Source organism: Erpetoichthys calabaricus, chromosome 6, assembly GCF_900747795.2.
Source record: "Erpetoichthys calabaricus chromosome 6, fErpCal1.3, whole genome shotgun sequence".
Lineage (NCBI taxonomy): Eukaryota > Metazoa > Chordata > Cladistia > Polypteriformes > Polypteridae > Erpetoichthys > Erpetoichthys calabaricus.
Window position 1 is genome coordinate 189440140 of NC_041399.2, and position 20790 is coordinate 189460929.

At 39.6% G+C, this 20790-nt stretch overlaps 1 protein-coding gene across 1 annotated transcript in view; it reads left to right on the forward strand.

Annotated features, from left to right (window-relative positions):
- The window catches only part of ghrhrl (growth hormone releasing hormone receptor, like), a 149198-nt gene that overhangs the window by 26732 nt on the left and 101676 nt on the right, over nucleotides 1-20790 (forward strand). The window contains exon 2 of the mRNA XM_051929382.1: nucleotides 17121-17226. Within this exon, the coding sequence (XP_051785342.1) occupies nucleotides 17121-17226 (106 nt within the window). The remainder of the gene's footprint in view (nucleotides 1-17120; nucleotides 17227-20790) is intronic.

Sequence of the window (20790 nt, forward strand, 5' to 3'; positions counted from 1 at the left end):
ATAAAGAGTGGGAATGTGAGTGCAAGGAAAAGGAGAGAGATGAAAGGAAGGGAAAACAGCAAGGATGTTTTCTTCCATTATTATTCTCCATTGCACCATAATCTCCAGGTGATTCTGAGGTCTGCCCAGTATTTAAAGAACATGCTACGCCGATAGATATTTCACCACTGTTAAGAAAGGCAACCAGTGCTGCACTGAAATTTGATTTAGGACAAAGAAATCAGATGGAAGGCAGAGAAGCTGGTGAGTGTGAATGGCAATTGTTGACTAGAGGGCATGAAATGGATAATGGTTTAAAGATAATGAGTAAAGAAAGTGTGGAATTAAAACAAAGAAGAATGGAAATTAATGGAATTCAAGTGTTTGTGTGTGAAAGGTCTAAAAGTGCTAATGCAAGAATGGCTGAGTTGGAAACAAAGTGCACCAGTTTAGGATTTGGTTTGAATGAATCGGGACAAGCCAAAGAACAAAGGATGGGGGATGGTGCAACAGGAAGGTTTACAAACTCAGGCAACAAGCCAGGAATGCACAGGGGGGTGAAGGTCCTAACAGCTGTGCTGGGGCCAGCAGTAATTAAAAAGCACACACACTTAGGTTCAGTAAATCGAAACCTGACTGACCAGTTGTTTAAAAGGACAGCCTATGAATCTCCCAGTAATAAAATGGAGAAAAGTGAGCTGGTCTTTAGTAAAGAACACAGGTCAGTTTTAGGAGAGATGCTGGATTTAGAATTGGGATTTTGGAGAGGTTATAGTCCACACTTTCAGGTAGCAGTTACCATACAATAAAAAAAAGGACACACAGGCAAATGAAAAAACAATAGAAGGGTAGCGCAGGAAGACAGGAAAGGGAAAATAGTTATTTCTGTTTCAATTTTCTGGCCTTTTGTAATAGTGCTACTTCTATTATTTAAGGTTTTACAGACTTTGGGTTTGTGCAGGTAATAAAATAGTGAAGGCAATTAGCAGAGTAAAATCCATGCAGGAGATTGGGTTACCATTAGCACATTGGAGCAGAGTGGCACTAGTGGCCAAGCTGTTCCAATGAATGCCAGGAAGCAAAGTTTGAGTGTTGGTACCAGGTTAACAACCAAGAAGATGAGATGGACAGAAACTGCTTTGTCACCTTCCATTTTGCAGACCTGCCTACATAGCGAAATGGATAAACAGCAGAAAAGACCAAAGGCAAAGACTAAAGACAAAGACATGAAGAAGAACTGAACAGACAGCAAGAAAAAGACACTTACTGGGGTTTAAGTGAGTAACAAGTCCACAAGTCACATAATAATAAGTCTAGTCAGAACAGCTATAGTTTAAAAGGAAAGGTTTGTTCATTACTGCAGCAAATTTATATTCCAAGGGGTGGAAACTGAACAAACCAGTAAGGAATGCCAAAATAAGGGGATTAATTTTGGGTTCATACAGTATACATTCTGGGTATTAATTAATTAAGTGGGATAATTAATATAATAATAATTAATACTATTACAGTGATCCCTCGCTATATCGCGCTTCGCCTTTCGCGGCTTCACTCCATCGCGGATTTTATATGTAAGCATATTTAAATATATATCGCGGATTTTTCGCTGCTTCGCGGGTTTCTGCGGACAATGGGTCTTTTAATTTCTGGTATATGCTTCCTCAGTTGGTTTGCCCAGTTGATTTCATACAAGGGACGCTATTGGCAGATGGCTGAGAAGCTACCCAGCTTACTTTCTCTCTCTCTCTCTCTCTCTCTCTCTCTCTCTCTCTCTCTCTCTTGCGCTGACGTAGGGGGGTGTGAGCAGGGGGGCTGTGTGCAGCTGCTTCCTGAAGGACATGCTGCACGGAGCTTCGCATACTTAAAAGCTCAAAGGGCACGTATTGATTTTTTTTATCTGTCTCTCTCTATCTCTCTTCCTGCTCCTGACAGAGGGGGTGTGAGCTGCCGCCTTCAACAGCTTTGTACCGGCGGTGCTTCGCATACTTAAAAGCCAAAAAGCCCTATTGATTTTTTTTTTGACTGCTTGCTTTGCACTCCTTTGAAAAGGAAGATATGTTTGCATTCTTTTAATTGTGAGACAGAACTGTCATCTCTGTCTTGTCATGGAGCACAGTTTAAACTTTTGAAAAAGAGACAAATGTTTGTTTGCAGTGTTTGAATAACGTTCCTGTCTCTCTACAACCTCCTGTGTTTCTGCGCAAATCTGTGACCCAAGCATGACAATATAAAAATAACCATATAAACATATGGTTTCTACTTCGCGGATTTTCCTATTTCGCGGGTGGCTCTGGAACGCAACCCCCGCGATGGAGGAGGGATTACTGTATTAAGGAAAATGTATACTAAGAAAATCAGTGAACTTTTCAGGAAAGCAGGTGCAGCTGGTACATTTTCAAGATATATGGGTTCCAATGTTTAGTTATAGTTTTAATTGGGAAAATACGGAAGCCCTGCTGAGGTTGTCAGCTGTGGTGCAAGCAGAGGACCAGTGGGCCAATTCTGAACCGAGGTGTTTAGCACATTGAGTACGCATATGGTGAGCAAACAACTCTAGGGGTGGCCTACAGGGGGAATGATGAGTTGCATAGCTGTGATTTCTCATGGTGGTGATGCCAGCCTATACTGGTAAAGGCTGATGGCAGTCAAGAGTTGCACCATGGGTAGGAAAGCACAAGAGGCAACTAAGTCAACCCCAAATGTGTGAAGAGGGGTCACAAAAGTTGTTTTGTGAACAGTTTATGCAGTGGCACATGTGCTCTCACTTGGGCAGAAGTGGTTCTACTGGCACCTGTGGCATGTTACCTTTCAAATTTTGATGTTAATTGTACAGCTGCATATGCTTAAACAGATAGTTTAGGACAGGGGTCTAATTAGCAGTTAGACACAAAACCAGTAAAGAACAAAGGTCAGTTTTAAGAATTCACAATAGACTTAAATTGCAGTACGGTTAGTTTAGTGGAAGGTGTGGACTTGTCTCATTTTGAACCACCAGATCTGATGACATTTGAAGACTGCAGAAAGCTAAAGGAACAGTTGAAGCAAGCCAGAGCAGATACAAGTCATCAGAAGCGCATCCAAGTTCTTCAGATTGTCTTTGAAATAAAGAAGATATGTAATGGACAAATGGTCACGGACAACTTTTAACACTGGGAGAGCAAATACTGCAAATCAATGCACAAGTTATGCATCAGACTCTTTAAACAATTAAGACTGTTTATAAAGACATTGTACAAAACATTCATCGGGGTGGAGTGTTGTGATGTGAGATTTTACATATAACTTGATGAATATTTTGTACTGTATATCTTTATTTGTAATTTAGACAAAGCAGTGTAATTTAGTGTCCCCCCCCCCCCCCCCCCTTTTAGGAATGGGTCTGTTTGAATTTTACGACAGGATTTGGGGGATGTGTGTTTTAAACCAGTTTGGCAAGTGTTTCTTTGCTAAAGTCATTTCTACCCCCGCAAATGGGCTAAGGTGTACTTTAACATATGGTTTGGGGGCAGGTGTTAAGATGTTCTATTTCCCCCATTGGTCTGAAATATGGCTGTTTGGTCAGAAGCCTTTAAGTACCATGATGTGCTATTGGCTCTCGGGATTGGACAGAACATCTATAAATGTATGTGTTTAACCTCAGTATCTCTCTCTTACCAACCAAGATATGATGAAGAAGCATCTCTCTTGCTAACCTGAAGAGAACACAATGAACAGCACAGCTCAGCAGCCATTTTGAACAGACATGTGGCTGAAAGCTGAGCATCAATGATGCCTTAACTAGAGACATTTAAGTAACCAGAAGTCTGTGTGCCACCTGAACTACATATCATCATTTAATCAGGTTGTATGGTTGCCAATATTCAAACGTACTTTGCATTTTGTTATTATTTATGAATATTATCAATAATACTAATACATTGTTTAAACTGTAACTTAACTTCTGCTTGTCTTTTACTATTTCTAATTGCCTAAGGTTATAGATATAGAAGGGAAGGTGGGGATAAGTTATATACAATAATACCTTATAAACAGTGGTAAGTCTGTGAGATTAGGCATTCTAAGGCTACATATTAATAATACAATAGGGGAAAGTAGAGCAATATATATATTACTCTACCAAGACAAAACATAAAGCATGTGCTTTTTTCCTATAAATTGTTTCTCAAACTCAATTAAAGTAAAAAATAATTACTTGCTAACTTCAACTACTGATTTTTTTTAAGGCTGATATCATGAAATTTTAGTAATTGCTGAGAAAGCATTAAAAACAGTATGTAATTCACTAATTTAAAACAGCTCTAGTATTCAGTGCATATTAAAAGTTCTTTTAAAAATGTTACAGTATTCGATTATTAAACATTGTAGTTTTTCAAAATGTACTTAAAGCTATATCAACTATACACTCAGTAGTTACTTTATTAGGTTCACCTATCATTAAAGCAAATTACCTACTCCCACAAACAGACAACCATGTGGATACAACTTTATATATTACATATATATATATATAAATACATATATATATATATATATATATATATATATATATCAGCATACAATCGACGTAAATCAGAACCCCCACCCCACCTGGCATTCACTCCCGTATCACCATAATGTGTCAGAAGGCACGGCACGCACCCTGACCAAGTGGGGCATCAGAATAGCACATAAACCCACCAACAATCTGCGCATGGTCCTGTTTAATGCTAAAAACAAGAAATCGACAGCCGAAATACGAAACGCAGTTTATAGTATTCCATGCAATTCTTGCTCAGCTGTATACATAGGACAAACGTCAAAAAAAATCTCAACACGTGTACAGGAACATCGCAACGCCGTCAGAAGAAAGGACGCACTATCTTTGATTTATGCACATACTAAATCGACAGGACACACATTCAACTGGGACAACGTAAAAGTAAAATTTAAGGCCAGTACAAAAAGCGCCAGAGAGTTGGCCGAGTCTTGGCTATCAGATGAAAACGCCATCAACAGACACTTGGACATAAACCCAGCATATGCCAACTTAAGACGGACATATAAACAATGATTAAACTCCACACCCCCCCCCCCTTGATCATACTGACTTAGTCACCTCCACCCACCCCCCCATTCCCCCCCCCCTCCATACTGAATGTGTTGCTATATATTGCCTTTGATTCTTGTAAGTCTAAGCATTATCCTCTGATGAAGACCCCTGATAGGGGTTCAAAGCTCAGGAATAAAACTATTTTATGATACGTGATTTGTTTTTTCTCCCTTTGTGGATCTACAACTGCAAATATATATATATATATATATATATATATATATATATATATATATATATATATATATATCTCTGCGGTGGGTTGGCGCCCTGCCCAGGATTGGATCCTGCCTTGTGCCCTGTGTTGGCTGGGATTGGCTCCAGCAGACTCCCGTGACCCTGTGTTCGGATTCAGCGGGTTGGAAAATGGATGGATGGATGGATAAAAAAACTAAGAAATCCCATGTACATAAGTATTCACAGCCTTTGCTCAATACTTTGTCGATGCACCTTTGGCAGCAATTACAGCCTCAAGTCTTTTTGAATATGATGCCACAAGCTTGGCACACCTATCCTTGGCCAGTTTCGCCCATTCCTCTTTGCAGCACCTCTCAAGCTCCATCAGGTTGGATGGGAAGCATCAGTGCACAGCCATTTTAAGATCTCTCCAGAGATGTTCAATCGGATTCAAGTCTGGGCTCTGGCTGGGCCACTCAAGGACATTCACAGAGTTGTCCTGAAGCCACTCCTTTGATATCTTGGCTGTGTGCTTAGGGTTGTTGTCCTGCTGAAAGATGAACCGTTGCCCCAGTCCAGTAGTCAAGAGAGCACTATAGCAGGTTTTCATACACGATGTCTCTGTACATTGCTGCAGTCATCTTTCCCTTTATCCTGACAAGTCTCCCAGTTCCTGACACTGAAAAACATCCCCACAGCATGATGCTGCCACCACCATGCTTCACTGTAGTGATGGTATTGGCCTGGTGATGAGCGGTGCCTGGTTTCATCCAAACGTGACGCCTGGTATTCACACCAAAGAGTTCAATCTTTGTCTCATCAGACCAGAGAATTTTCTTTCTTATGGTCTGAGTGTCCTTCAGGTGCCTTTGGGCAAACTCCAGGTGGGCTGCCATGTGCCTTTTACTAAGGAGTGGCTTCCGTCTGGCCACTCTACCATACAGGCCTGATTGGTGGATTGCTGCAGAGATGGTTGTACTTCTGGAAGGTTCTCCTCTCTCCACAGAGGACCTCTGGAGCTCTGACAGAGTGACCATCGGGTTCTTGGTCACCTCCCTGACTAAGGCCCTTCTCCCCCGATCGCTCGGTTTAGATGGCTGGCCAGCTCTAGGAAGAGTCCTGGTGGTTTCGAACTTCTTCCACTTACGGATGATGGAGGCCACTGTGCTCATTGGGACCTTCAAAGCAGAAGAAATTTTTCTGTAACCTTCCCCAGATTTGTGCCTCGAGACAATCCTGTCTCGGAGGTCTACAGACAATTCCTTTGACTTCATGCTTGGTTTGTGCCCTGACATGAACTGTCAACTGTGGGACCTTATATAGACAGGTGTGTGCCTTTCCAAATCATGTCCAATCAAATGAATTTACCAGAGGTGGACTCCAATTAAGCTGCAGAAACATCTCAAGGATGATCAGGGGAAACAGGATGCACCTGAGCTCAATTTTGAGCTTCATGGCAAAGGCTATGAATACTTATGTACATGTGCTTTCTCAATTTTTTTATTTTTAATAAATTTGCAAAAATCTCAAGTAAACTTTTTTCATGTTGTCATTATGGGGTGTTGCATGTAGAATTCTGAGGAAAAAAATGAATTTAATCCATTTTGGAATAAGGCTGTAACATAACAAATGTGGAAAAAGTGATGCGTTGTGAATACTTTCCGGATGCACTGTATATATATATATATATATATATATATATATTTATATATACAGTATATATATAGTAATGGACAGCCAAGTTGAACCAGCTTCTCAGCCAAGTTAGTGGGTTTTGTGCCCGTGTGTGTCTTGTCTGCCTGCAAAGCATCTCTTTTTTTAGCAGAAAGAGAGGGGCTCGCCACCAACAAGGTCAGCCAGAAAGCCAGCTTGGAGACTGAACCTGATTTGGCCAGTGTTGACAGGGACAATCTCTCACCTGAGTTTCTGGGACAGTTGGAGGGCACTTTGCAGCAGACACTTGCACTTTCAGCCTCCCCAGACAGGGCTGCTGCTTCAAGCTCAGTGGAACCATTGGCTAGGGAGGCAGGGGCTGACATCCAGGCTCAGGTGAAGCAGGGGCTGAAACATACAGTCCGAGTTTGCATGCTTGCAACAAGCTGACTGCTGCTTAGATTTTGCATGTGACCAAACACATGTCATAGATGATTGTTACTATGAGCAACAGGAGGGCCATAGTTTCAAAACTATGCACTTTTAAATTAAGAATGGTTTATTGTATCAGGTGATTTCTGATCACATTGGGGGAAGACTAATTGAGCAGTTGGTGGTCCTGAGTGGGCACAGAGAGACAGTAAAGAAAAGTGCTTACACACATGCCTTGATGGGGTCATCTCAGCATGGAAAAGATGTTTTATTGGCTGAATATGAGCAGAGATGTGGAGCAGTTTTGTAAGTCTTCCTCCCATGTCAAGTTATTTCCACTCATAGACCCACTAGAGCTCCCTGTTTTCCAATGCTTATTTTGGACATCCCTTTCAAGAGAGTTGGGTTAGGCATTGTTGGTTCATTTCCCAAGAATAAGAATGGTTATCAGTATATACTTGTGCTGGTTGATTATGCAACAAGATATCCTGAAGTGGTTGCTTTGCGGAAGGCTAACATGCATACTGTTGTTAAGGTCCTGTCAGAGGTGTTCACTCATATGGGCATTCTACTTGAGATTTTAACTGACCAGGGTACGCCCTTTACTTACTGCATCATGAAATAGCTATGTGAGAGCCTTGCAGTTAAACATTTGAGCACCGCTTTTTATCAGCCTCAACTGAATTTAAAACTGATGATTCCATGGGTGGCTCATGGCAACCAAACCTCCTGAAACACCGTGTTGTCCTTTCTCCTGTACACTGGTCTTTAATCTCCTCAAGCATCTATTGGCTTAAGTCCATTTGAACTATTATTTCACAGGCGGCCATGAAGGGTGTTTAACCCTTTTTGGGAAGAATGGACAAGGATTTGCATTGACACTCACAGGTTGAGATTTGTCGATCGGATTGGTTTGATCCAGGAACATATTTCTAAATTGTCATCCACTGCTGTGGATTATCAGCAAAGCAAACAGGAGGCCTAGAAATGTAATTTTGATAGAAAAAGCAAACTTTGTGAGTATAAAAAGGGAGATGATGTTCTTGTTTTAATCCCGTCTGACCCACATAAGTTTCTGGAAAAATGGGCAGTTCCTGCAGTAGTGGAGGAACACATGAGTCCTGCGAACTATAAAGTTACGATTCCCAGCCAGTGCAAGCCCATGCAAATCCTATATGTTAACCTTAAAGGAATGGCACAATCCTGATTAGGTACTGGCCACTACCTCTAAAGTCTCTTAGACTGAGATGGCTATTGGTGATGATTTGATGAAAACCCAGAAGGGTGACTTATTGTCCATGATGGGAAGAAACTCAAATGTCTTTTCATCCGTGACTGGCCAGACTGAAATTGCTGAGCACAAGATTGTGACTGAGCCTGGTGTTAAGGTACAGCTACGCCCATGTAGTATTCTGGAAGTGACAAGGACTGTGATGCGCAACAACTTGAAGCAGATACTTGATTTGGGTGTGATTATATATATATATATATATATATATATATATATATATATATATATATATATATATATATATACTATATATATATATATATATATATATATATATATATATATATATACACACACATACAATGAGACCTCTTCACTTTCAGCACACTTTATGATGTTGTACATTTAATTTTAAAAGGATAAATGTGTCATTTTTTCGCATCAATCTACACTCAATTACCCATAAAGACAAAGCGGAAACAAGTTTTCAGAAAGATTTGTAAATTAATTAAAATCTCTCATTTATACAGTATAAGTATTAAGGCCTTTAACTCAGTACTTTGTAGAAGCATCTTTGGCAGCAATTACAGCTTCAGGTGTTCTTGGGTAAGTCTCTACCAAATATGCAGCACTGGATTTGGACTGTTTATCCCATTCTTCCTGGCAGACCTTCTCAAGCTCTGTTAGATTCGATTGGAAATGCTCATAAACTGCAGTGTTCATGTCTATCGAAAAATGTTTTATGGGGTTTAAGTCTGGGCTTTGGCTAAGCCACTTAAGGTCAGAGTCCTTTAAATGTTGTTTGGCAAAATGTATTTCAAAATATCTTATGCATGCCTACAGATAATCGATAATATGTTTCAAGATATCTTAAATGCATTTTCAGATTTCCCAAATGCTTTTCAAATGATATCTTAGTTACTTTCAGACAAAGGAAAAGCATATTTCTCAGGAAGCTTTAAGATGATGTCTGTAAATTACGACATTTTCTTTGGAAGTTGTTCCTTTTATATATTTAGTAGGTATTGCTTAAAAGGTGTCCCTCTTAATACTTAAGAACACCTGTATTGTAGTTGGTCTCAGTATGAAGATACAGCACGTGTTTAAGAAATCCATCAGCTACATGCAGGAGCAGAGTAAAACAATAAGATCTGCCCGGAAACATCAATCTGTAGCAGCCAGTCCTGTAATGTGTGGAGTATGATTTGAGATAATGTGGCTTTACACTGTAATTGCTTGAGTGCTGAGAGGAAAGCATACACAGTATGTTAAAAATGTCTATTTGTGAACAACTGATGTCCTGTACACAGTCAAAATCAAATGTTTCACCTTACTGGAGACTGCACATTTGCAAATAAAAAAAAGTAAAATGAAGTTTGTGGTTTTATCATCCACAATCTGTACAAAGAATGGGACATACTGAGCAAAAAAAAAAATATCAAGAGAAAAACAATCCTCCAGAATCTTATAGTTGGAGAGCAAGACTGGGCATCAATCAGCACTGAGTAGGCAGGCATAACAGTAAGCATAATGATAAGTAAAAATTGTAATATATATATGTGTATATAGAACTTCTGTCATAAATATGCTTATGCCATTGTATTTTGTAGACAAAAGTTCTGATAGCTTATGACAATCAAATTTCTTCAAATCATGAAAGTATCTAAACACTGGCTATTAATGATTAAAGAGTAAAAAGATTTTTACTTTAAATATTGCTGCCTATAAAATGAAAGTCATGTTGCATAAGGATGATAGTGTTCCATTAAAAAAATGTAAAGTCACAAATAGTGGACTTGAACGGTCTGTTTGTCAAACTACTTTTGTTCTAAACAGAAGGAAGTTTCAACCTCATCAATCTGCAGTATATATAGACATACCTAAGAGGTACAAACTGTATATTATGTAATTACTGCAGACTTGTGATTGTAGTGAGATTTTAGTCTAAAACATTATTTAGTCAAGTCAAGTTTATTGTCATGTATATAATAGTACAATGAAATTGGTACTGGCGTGTCTCCTCAGAACAATGCCAAAAATACATACTCACATGGGTGAGTCAAATGAACCCTTAAATATTTTATTTTTTATCATTTACTGCAGCAAAAGTGTCATACAACTGTATGCGTTTTCTCTGAAATTTCCATGGCATTCAATACAAGTCCTCCAATGCTTATAGTGTGCTTGGATTCCACACATGCAGCCATTCATACACCACCTGCTGCATCTCTTCATCTGATTTGAAACTCATTCCACCCATTTTCTCAGTGAGTGGTCCAAAGATGTGGTAATCACTGCAACATTCAAAGTGCAGGTCCTCTTTGTGGAAGTGGAGCACATCATGGATGATGTGTTGTGCGGAACCATGACTCATGTCCAAAAGTGTGGCTATTTAATTCACTGTCACTCAACAATTTTCTGTCACAATGCATTCAACTTCTACAGTCGACTACTCAGTGTGTATGAGCCAGTCGAGGAGAGATTCTCACAGAGCTTGTGTCATTTTGGAACTTTGTACTCCAATCATATACTTGCTGGAGTGACAGACATGCATGAACCTTCATTTGTCGATGAATATCTAAAAGTTTCACCCCATCAGTGCTCAAAAAGCAGATGACAGAATGCTGCTTTTTGTTGGTGAATGTTTCCAGATGGTCTGCCATCTTCATATGAAAGTATGACACCATTTAGCTTGTCTGCTCCGTGCTTCCACCTGCTGGACACTCCTAATATCTCTGCTAACAATGTTGGTAACTTACATGACAATGATACGGTGTTTACAATTTCTGTCGCAATTTTAAGGTTTTCATGTGTGTGTGTGTGTGTGTTTGTGTTTGTAAGTAAATAGCAATGGTGTCCTGTCATGGTATTGTTGCTGCTTTTGTGCCAAGTGATTGCTGAGATATATATAGTTTAAATAAACACTGTTATATTATAGTATTCATTTTTATGATTGACTGTTCAACAGTCTTCAAAGAGTAGAAACTGTCCCTGAATCTACTGGTGAACATGCCAATTGTACTGTATTGTCTTCCAGATGGAAGGAGTGTGAAAAGCAACTGTACAGTGTTTAATAATGCTGTTTACCTTTCTAAAGCAATGAATGTTGTATACAACCAGAACAGAAGACAGCTGGGTGCCAGTAATATTCTGTGCCACCATTACTACCCTCTCCATTGCTTTATGTTCTTGTGCTGAGCAGATGTTGCACTAGGATTTTCATGCATCCAGTGATGAAGGACTGTACTGTGCATCTCAGTGGCGAAGCTGGCTTGCTGAAGGCCCTTGTGCAGCACCCTGAAGTGGGCTCCTCCTTTCTAGCATAACTTCGCAACAATATCCTAGGGGCCAGCTCGGCAGTGGCGTCCGCAACCGTGTCACTATCAGATCAGACGCTGGTGACAGACAAACTGGTTCTCTAAATAGAATTTGTAATAACTTTTTTAATTGCTTTATTACAGCAGCTGTAAGTTAGCAAAAATAAAATAAATTGTGGTAATGGAATGTGGGAGGTGTGGGTAGTAGTAGTTGTACATAAATATATGTAAGATATGGATCTGCTTACTTTTCCAAGACAACTTTGTGAAGAAGGATTACTAAAATGCAGTGTAAGCTAGAAAGTAGAAACTGTTCTATGCTATAAAATGAAGCAATTTCAGACTGGATACTACCACACAATTGACCTATTTTACACAAGTTCTGAGAAAATGGACATCATAAAGTGAGGTGTCAATGGTTCCAAGAAATTTGCCTTGTCGGTTTGAAATTGCTTTGTCATATATGTTGCTTGTGTTTAGTAGTTTCTACATTTTTAACGGTTTCAGCAGACAGCACCTGATCTGAAGCCCTTGTATTGCTACTTCCAGACTCGGTAGTTGCAACCATTTCACTCACTGCACTGTCTGCATAACCTGCTTGCAGCTGTTGCGACGATTCAAAAGCATCAGCATTCTCGGTTACTACCACTGGTCCCTGCTCAGTTTTGAGAAAGGTAGAAATGTTGGTAAGCTTAGCATTTTTCAATTCCTGTTGCAGGCGTGCCTTACGTTTAGCAGCACAACTCTTATAATGTTTCCACTGCTACTAGCCGACATGGCGTTGTATGGCGAGAATATAAAAAGTGTCAAATTTTTCAAATATTCTGCATTTGTCAACTAACGGGAACCATAACTTAACAATAGAATTGCTATGATTTACTGATTATAAGTTCTAACATTGACAACTGTTGACATCAAAGGACAAAAGTAGCAATTATTTACGATAATAATGTATACTAGGGGGCTTTGCCCCCTGCTCGCTTCGCTCGCCAACCCTGCACTACACGAGAACCACTTCGCGTCTCTGCTGCTCACATATGTGGATTTCACTTTCACCAAACAACAAATCTTTTAATTCTCATGGATATGCCTCTTCATTGGGAAGAAACACTACTTTTCCCTGATGGCAACACAAATTAGACGATCTACAAATCTCTGACTTAAAGTTTAAATCTGAACAATATATTCGATCTCTTTTCGCTGTTCCGTTATTTCACCGAGTAATAATTTCCATTTGTTTGTGCTAATGCAATCTTTACTATCATTTTTATGACACTTTCGAATTTTATTAGTTTCATTATCTCTAACCTGCTGTGCATGTGTATCACGCCAACGTTTTTGAATTCTTTACGACGTTCTACTTTGTCATCTACTCTTTGTCTTTTATTTCCGGCCCCGGGCATGCTTAAATCTTTTGTCTCAAAGTCTCGTCTCGTGGGACTTCAAATTATCTCTCTGAAAAAGTCTCGTCTTGTCCCAGGCTAAAAAGTCTCATCTCGTCACAGGATTTTTTTTATATAATAGAGATATTTACATTATTCATGTGACATCCTTCAAAACTTCTTCTGTTTATGTCTGCTATGGCACACCAAAGGTCACCAAATTTGGGAAAGTGCACTTCTCTGTAAGGCTGTGTTGTGCCTCTGATTAGGCTCCGAGCCTCTGAACTCCCAAAGTCTAAATTTGTGTAAACTGTAAGCCTGCGAAATATGTAATATCATCATGGATTGGATTGGACCTGCCTGGTGATGGTGCAAACATGGCACTGAATCTGGGAATTATTAACGCAATGAACTGTGCAAGTGATTTAGGTAATTAAAAAATGTTTCAAAATCTATATGGCCCCAAGTGGGGCCCCCAAACTCGTAGGCCCTTGTGCTTTGCGTAATCTGCACAATCCATTGCTACGCCATAGGTGCATCTGAAGATTGTGAGAACAGATGATGGAGGCATGTGACCAGTCCTTGGACATGTGAAGAAGTAGAGGCACTGGTGAGCCTTTTCAACAAGAGCTAAAATGGTTTGTGCCCATTTCAGTTTTTTAGTGGTAGTCACTCCAAGAAATTTAAGCTGTTCACTCTTTTAACACTCTTCCAACAGCAACCCGTCCGATACAGATGTTTGGTCTGTCTTCTGAAGTCTATGACCAAATCCTTGATATTATGAACATTTAGTGTGCGATTGATGTTGTGGCAGTATTGAATCAACAGGTAGACCTTTTCTCTGCAACTTGTTTCATCATTGCTGGTGATCAGACATATGACTGTAGTGTCATCAGCAAATTTAATGATGGAGTTGTAGCTATATCTGGTCACAGAGTCAGAGGTGAAAAAGAAGTACAGAAGGTGGTGGAACATCATTACCTGGTGGATTGACTGTGCTGAAGGACAGTACGGAGGATGCAGTTCTGCCAGTCCTCTCATGCTAAGGTATTTTTTCTATTAAGTACAAAATCCAATTGGCAGAGGATGTTACTAAATCCAAATTAAGGGGTTTGGTGATCCGATTTGCTGATACAAGTGTGTTAGAGGTGTAATCTATAAAAAGGATTCTGACATAACAGTGACTCAGGATGTGCCAGGATGGCATTAAGTTCAAGGGATATGATTTGTGGAAAGAGTGTGACAATATGCAAACTGGAGGTGATCATAACTATGGTGTTTAATGTGTTGCAGTGCCAGTCCCTCAAAACACTTTATGATCACTGTAGTGAAAACTACTGGTCTGTAGACATCCAGACAGTACAATTTATTTTCTTAGGCATAGGGACAATTATCCTTTTCAAGCAGGCAGGGACCATAGATTCTCTCAGTGAAATTTTAATGATGTGACAGAAGAATTCAGCTAATTGGTTTCCACATGTTTTTAAAACATACTGTATCCTGTAATTCCATCTGGACAAGATACCCTGTTGACATTAACTCATTTAAAAATCCTCCTTACGTCATGTAAATACATACTTACTGCAAACATGAGGCTTTATTAATATTTTTTGGCAAGATACTTTGAAGCACGTACATCCTCATCTGCAGGGAATGTAATGATATGTCTGTCTTCATTTTAAACAGGTCTGTGTGCTTTTCTGCTTCACTGAACTGTTTTATCACTCTGATACTGCTTTATTTTTGGATTTACTATTATAGGAAAAAACATAACAATGGCAGATCTGTCCAGCTGAAATGAAAAGCTGATTTCAAAGAAAAGACCGTTAGCTCTAAAACCATAAAGTATGCTTGATTTAGTGTCTTAGTAAATATTGGCAAATAAAAAAAAGCAAAATGAACATAATCCAAAAGCACTTATATCTAAGCCGAATTTTCCCATGTTTCCATAACTGCAGAGCAGGCAGGGTGAGTGACTTGCTTAGAGTCACTGAATAATTCAAATAATGGGGACTGAACCTGTGACTCCCTGCTTTACAGTCCAACTCTTTAGTCACTATGCCACATTGTCTACAAAATGACCCCATAGAGTTATGAAATTACTTTTAGACAATGAATAAAATGACACTACATTATCTTGCTAATAATATAATGACTGCATCTGACAATCTTTTGTGATTTTATATAGCACCCTTTATTCTATGTGGTATTAGAAAGTAGTTAGTGAAGGGTTGCATGTGTCACTTCCCACATGAAAAAATGAAAAGAAGGTTACAGACATAATTTTTCAACTGTGCAGTTTCATCAGGATTTTATTTTTTCTGTTGCAAGTATTTTTGTGACGGTAGTAGAACTGTCACTGGGTCCTTTGACAGCTACGGTGAGCTGGAAAAACCAGCAACAGCCAGGATTTAACCAAATATAATAAAGTCTAGAGTTGACAGGTGTAGTACTGAAAGATAGTAATGTTAAATTAATCCTTACAAGATGATTAGCGTTAGTACATCATTCAAGCAGGAATCCGATTTTTAGATTTTATACAATGACTTCCCTTACCGGCTCGGCGGAGTCCTCTTCTTTAACGGACCACTTGCTTTAGCGGTCAGTTGATGGGCAGTTTTCATTCTGCATGTGCATGGCTACATACTCTCTTTAAGTTGCTAAAAGCCGGCAAGCAGCTGATTTCACAATAGTCGACAGTAATGAAATGGGAAAGGTGGAAGCAATCGCAGTGTGGGAATGGTAGATGTTTTACTTTACTTGTTTGTGGATTTTATGTTTTGTTGTTGTTTAAAAGTTTAGAAATAATCTCGGGGAAGTGTGAAATGTAGGTAAGTTAGTTTATGTGTAGGTATAAAGTGAGGATAAGGGGCTGGAGCCCCACCTCTATCAGAATGGTATGAGCTCATTGCCTTTAGGCACATGTGTAGGAAATGCTTTAAAGGCCTCTGTGCCATTAGTTTGGCAAGTCATTGGTGAGGATCGGTGTTGCTATTGTGCTTATTGCAAAGTTTTGTTTATTTCCCATGCTGTTGGGTGTCTTAAAGGCATTTTTGAACCTTTGTAAGTCAGGGTGTCTGCTAGATTGTGGGAGAGCTTCAGCACTGGGGTGAGCCATTGGACCAGTTATCTGACCTTTTTCTTTCTACCATTATGTTTTTTGGCAGCTTTGGACTACTGTGCATGAAAGTTTTCAGTTATTCAATGAAATTGTCATTTTTTTGGTTTTGTTTTGCTTGATTGTTGCATAATATTTTTATGGATTGTTTACCTTTTAATTACACCTTTTTCTTGCAGATTTTTGTACTTTATCTCACTCATCAAATACTGGAGTATGACACTTCCTAAAATAAACATCGGTGACTTTGGTTTCAAAATACTTTGTGCTTTATCTGTGTTTTTGGGCTTCTTGAGCACCGTCTGACTATGAACTACTAGTGGGCACTGACTTAAGACAATTATTACAGCAAAGTTTGACATCTCAAGTGCATGTTTCTTCACTATTTACAATTTTGTCTGATAGTATTCAGACCCTTGAGCAATTCTCTAATTTTACTGAATAACAAATCCTACACTTACATTTTATTCTCAGTAATATTAAGAATATTAAAGTTCCAAGACTGAATATGCATGCAAAGCAATATGTCCTTCTTTTGCTTTCTAACAAACAATGTCACATACAGTAAAAAAAACTTAAACTTTTGAGTCTTAATGCTTTGAATAAAAATATAACAGAGAATAAAGTTTCAGTGTGGGATTTTGTTATTCCATAAAACCATTAATAAGACACTGTATATCAGTAGCAAAATAGTATAGAGACTGTTTGACAGTGTTGTTTAACTGAATTCTACTTTTTCTAGATTTTGGGAAGCCCACATCCTGAATGTGACTACCTTACACAATTTGAGAGGGAAAAAAGGAAATGTGAGAAACAAAGCTTGGAATATGGCAATCTAACAAAACAAGGTTAGTGAAAAATATTAATACAAATTTCAAAAATGGTATATTACTGCAAGCATCAGGCACAAGGCAGGAGTAGTCGCTGGATTGTTCATTGTAGGGTCAACTTACACACACAAGCACGCTCTGGATAAGCAGGTTTGGAAGATGAATGGATGGATGATATATTAGAGAATGCCTGATGTTCAGATAATTTTAAGAAGTTAATATTGCAATTTTGGCATCAAAAGCCAAAAGATGGAGCCTACCTCAGCAAAAATATTTGCAATGTGGGAATCTTTAGCTCTATGGAGGATAGATAGATATATAGATATACTTTATTTGCCCCAAAGAGGAAACTGAAACTTCACAGGAGTGTTATTAGAAAGAAACAACAGCCCCCACCCCAAACACATATAAAGAACTTCTTGCTTGAATAAGAGAGCTGCTTCTGCTGTCAATCAAAGGCTTGTAGGTGGGAGTAAGCTGAGGTCAGATCTACTCGGTTGTACTGCAGGTTTACTTTTAATGACACTGACGTTCAAATAAAACAGGTCCAGCTTGTTGTGTCCACAAATCCAACATGCTAATGGAAGTTTGTTCATTCTGATGATCCCCTGGTTAAGTCAACAGCATTCCAGGGTCAGAATGACTACTTCATTAGAATATTAGTACAAAGTGAATCATTTCTGTTCCTGAGTTAATAAACATTAATTAGGATGGTGTAACTCAGTCTTGCACAGCTCACCAAAGGGTCAACAACAAATTTTAACTAAAATAGTTTTTACAACTACAGTAGACCCCCGTGAAGTCGCAGTTCAGAGTTCGCAGTCTTCCTTAGAACCTAACTAATAATTGTTAGTGGAAACTACAAATATCCTTAGCAATTTTTTTATGACTTTTTTCATGGCAATACTGCACTGTAGAGAGAACACAAAGCAACCGTAAAGGAAAACGTGCTTGGGATGGTGAAAGTAGCCAATCAGAGAGCGTTATTAAATTTCTCCTTGCTGCTGATTGGCTGCTGCCCTGTGACATACCTCTGGCAGATGCAGCCCAGCACATCCCCGCATCTTAACAGTTTACCACGTGTAGCTATCTCGAGTGTTTCGCTGAGTGTTCTTGTGTTTTTCGTTTTGTTCTTCGTAAAGCTCTAAGATGCTACCCAAGCACCCTGCACCTTCTAAGGCTTCTGGCAATTAACCTAAGCACCAGAAGAAGTTTAAGACACTCCAGGAGAAGGCTGAACTACTGGATTTGCTCCGGGAACTATAAAGTTATGCCGCAGTAGCGCGCCATTATGGCATAAACGAAAGCACCGTACGCTACATAAAGAAGTATGAAGTAGCGATCAGGAGTACCATATCAGTAAGTTTCTGTGATAGTGCCAAAAAGGTAACAACCATAAGAAATAAGAATATCGTCAGGATGGAATCTGCCTTGGCATTGTGGATCACCGACTGCAGGAAGAAGAACATCCCCTTGGATGGTAACATCATCCATGAGAAAGCATGGAAATTGTACCAGCAGTTTGATACAGGAGACGATGTAGAAGGTACCGAAGAACCGCAACCAGGACCATCAACAGCACCGGAGCCTGAAGATTTTCAAGCCAGTAAGGGATAGTTTGATCATTTTCAGAAACGATTCAATATTAAAAGTATTTCTGTACATGGAGAGACAGCATCTGCCGACAAAGAAGCTGTGGAGAAGTACCCTGAGACCTTTAGACACATCATAGAGAAAAGGGATACAAGCCCAAACAAGTTTTCAACATGGATGAGACTTGGCTTGTTCTGGAAGAAGATGCCGTCCAGAACTTACATCATGAAGGAAGAAGCCAAAGCTCCAGGGTTTAAGGCACAGAAGGACAGAGTCGCACTTATTATGTGTGGCAATGCTGCTGGTTACATGATGAAACCAGGCCTCATCTACAAATCAGTGAATCCTAGGGCCCTCAAAAACAAAAATAAAAACTTGCTGCCTGTCCACTGGATGAACAACCCTAAGGCCTGGCTTACCAAAATTCTAACTTCAAACTGGTTTCACCAATGCTTCATCCCTCAAGCCAAGGAATACCTCCACGACTTAGGCATGGACTTCAAGGTGTTGCTCATTATGGATAATGCTGGAGGCCACCCTTTGGATTTGTATTACGACATCCAACCTATGGACCAAGGCGTAATCTGTGCCTTCAAGGCTCTTTATACCCGGAATTCTCTCCAACACCTTGTGAATGCAATGGACACGGACGAGAATTTTACATTAAAGGGTTACTGGCATAACTTTACGATCACAACGTGCCTGTCAGTCATCCAAGCTCCTCTTAAGGAGATGAAAAAGGAAACCCTAAACACATGCTGGAAGACGCTATGGCCAGAGTGTGTCCAGGACTACAAGGGCTTCTCACCTGAAGAAATTCAGCATGAGGCTGTCGACAAGGCTGTGAGACTGGCAAAGATACTTAGTGGTGAAAGTTTTGATGACATCACTCAAGATGAGGTCAACAACCTCATCAATGCCCACTCTGAACACCTGACAGACGAGGTTTTGTTATAGTGTTTTTACAGATATGGGGCCGCTTCCTCAATAATAAATGGTGAGAGTCTCACTCGTGCGCTTCTCACTAGCCCCTCACCAAGGTTTTTTGCCCGTTTCTCAAAGGCTTGCGAGAAGTTCGGTGAGATGCACGAATCTCTCACCAGTGAAAGAGAACCACATCTCAAAAAAGCTTCTCTTTAAGAGGCGTGGTTGTGTAAAGTTTTGGTGAAAGGAGCAGTTTAAAACATTTAAGTCATTCGAAATACAGTGTCATACACGTACAAGTAGAAGTCAACTAAAGGGTCAGAATAATGGCAATTCCATGTCCGACCAGGGGGCGGCAGGGTGCACTTACTGTCCATTTCAAACCCTTGCAGACAATTCTCAGGAAATCCCACAGGATTCCGGTGCCTCAGATGACGTCACTTCCTGTTCTGGCGCCTCCATTAACATCACTTCCCGTTCAAGCGCTTCTGACGGATTCACTTCCAGTCCCACCTCTGACGACATCACTTCCCCTTCTGGCCTTGATGACGTCATTTCCTACCCTGGCCTTTAAAGCCACCATCTTGACTTCATATAATCAGTTCTGTTTTGGAGTCTTGTCTTATAAACATCTCTTGAAAAATACCTTTTTGCAGCCAGTATATATTATACAGGTGGCTTCCCCAAACCTTTATAATGTCTTTTTGTTATTCTTGTGACTACAGATTAAGCGAAACTGTACTAAATGAATTACACATGAAATGCTCAAGAAAATTAAGGTCCAGTCAGTAGACACAAATCTTAATTGCACCAAAAGAAAACAAAAAGAAGAATGCTATATGTGATTAAATTGCTGACAGTGGCAGTGTGCAGACAGATTAGTTGGTATCAGGGTAAAAATGGACCAACTACAGCAGCACTGTCACATAATTTTGGAGAATACTGTAGGACACCACTTGATTGATGCAAAATTGTGATGTGTCTTGTGTAGCTCCTGGCCACTTCCTGACGATGCTCAATTTTTAGTTGATTTGCACATTAAGGGAAGAAAATTCATCCATTTTC